This window comes from Etheostoma spectabile, unplaced genomic scaffold (assembly GCF_008692095.1).
Source record: "Etheostoma spectabile isolate EspeVRDwgs_2016 unplaced genomic scaffold, UIUC_Espe_1.0 scaffold340, whole genome shotgun sequence".
NCBI lineage: Eukaryota > Metazoa > Chordata > Actinopteri > Perciformes > Percidae > Etheostoma > Etheostoma spectabile.
Genome location: NW_022605588.1, coordinates 834,654 through 836,419, shown reverse-complemented (window position 1 = coordinate 836,419; position 1,766 = coordinate 834,654). Strand labels below are relative to the sequence as shown.

Sequence of the window (1,766 nt, the reverse complement as noted above, 5' to 3'; positions counted from 1 at the left end):
TATATATATATATATATATATATATATATATATATATAACAATTAAAATGATGGTGGCTAATTAGATATTATCTGCATCCAAAGGCTGCAGGCTCTGGCCACGTTTCCTTTTTAAATGAGGACAACAAGGTAAGCTAACAGGCTACATGCTAGTGATGGGAAGCGTAGACATCCAGCTGAATGGTCTCGGGCCTCAGTGGGACCCAGAGTCAGTCAGCCAGGCTTGAGGCCTTCAGGCACAATCTTCTTATCAGTGGACTTATACTACTGTTGTACTACTGTTTTAAACTTAACTGTTCTATATTGTTTGGTTTTGCCTAAGTTTTAAACTTTAGTTATTGTATAAATCATTCATGTTTTATCTTTGGAACGTATTGCACCGTGGGTTGCAGAGAAACTTCTCTTCGAGTCCTCTGTACAGTTGCCTCTGTCTGGCACGTATTGCAGAAATGAAAATAAAACTTCCTTGACTTGAACTTAATGATGCAAAAGTGCCACATGTAGCACATTTAACACAACTTCAGTTTCACCGGGTCGGCCATTCAAAAGCTACTTATGCTGAACATAAACCATCATCTCTTTTTCTGTCCCTCCAGTTTATCTTTCATTTTATGCAGATGGTCAGCACAGTGGGTTTCTGAAAACATTGGCAGCAAGATTCAGTCTTTGAAAAGCTTTGATATGACTCCAGTCCTGAATGGCATGTCTTTATTCTTGTTCCTGGTCACAGTGTGACATCATGGGCTTCTTTCTTTAATCAGACTACTACTGAATATCCTCTTAGATCTGATTAGCCTCACAGCCGCGTCGCTCTCTTAAAGTTATACCATATATTACACCCTGCTTGAGTTATGGAAAAATGGTATATATCAAATGGTATTATACAGACAAAGAGTCTGGTTCCCTTTGACACACATTCAGACAAACGCCACCTTCTGATCTATAACAGCCGGATCACAGAGGAGACATCTATATCTAACAACCTTTTCCTCGTCTTCCCTTCTCAGGCGCCCATGTTTCACCACATCGCTAGACTTCTAACCTCAGATCTGAAAAGCAGAGCTCCAGTCTGTGGGCAGGGAAAGGAACACACATCTGTCACAGAGGACAGAGAAAAACAACTTACTTGTCAATAATGTATTTGATGTTGTCATGCATGCTCTGGTCCGTCCGTCCTTTGTATGGCTGTATGTGAAACGCCACCTGTGCAAAAACATTTATTTCAACATGCATGTCAATCAAAAGGTCATCCAACACAACAACCTGAAACAAATAAGGGGTTATGCAGTGAATTTTAAACTGAGCACTCAGTGGTTCATAATTCCAGTGTATTATTTATTTTGATGGACACTGACTTAGTCTGAGCCTCGCTAACTGTTTGGCCGCGCTGCCTGTGAGTCACAGTGTTGATTTTGTGTCATTTTGTGTCTACTCCGGAGGTGCTAGGAAGACGGGGATTGCATGTTTCTGATGACCAATCCAAGCAAGTCTAGTGTCAGCTGGAGCAACAAAGTAAATCCTAAGGTTTTAGAAAGGAGCTGTCAGCTTCAGCTTCTAGTTACACTAATTTATGCTTCTGCACCATAGCCTACAAAAGTGGCCCGATGTTTTACTTGCGCGTTGGTGTGTGTGTCGATCTCTTTAAGAGAATAGCAGGGCCGGTGTGTGGTAGAGCGAGTGTTAGAGCGACAGTGATTATCTTCAGAGCGAGTAGTGACTCTGGATCATAGTGAGAGCAACAAAGTGTCTCCCCTGTTCTTTCTGAC

The 1,766-nt window shown here is 41.5% G+C and overlaps 1 protein-coding gene across 1 annotated transcript in view; it reads right to left on the bottom strand.

Annotated features, from left to right (window-relative positions):
* The window catches only part of maneal (mannosidase endo-alpha like), a 27,286-nt gene that overhangs the window by 1,606 nt on the left and 23,914 nt on the right, over nucleotides 1-1,766 (bottom strand). The window contains exon 3 of the mRNA XM_032511210.1: nucleotides 1,127-1,203. Within this exon, the coding sequence (XP_032367101.1) occupies nucleotides 1,127-1,203 (77 nt within the window). The remainder of the gene's footprint in view (nucleotides 1-1,126; nucleotides 1,204-1,766) is intronic.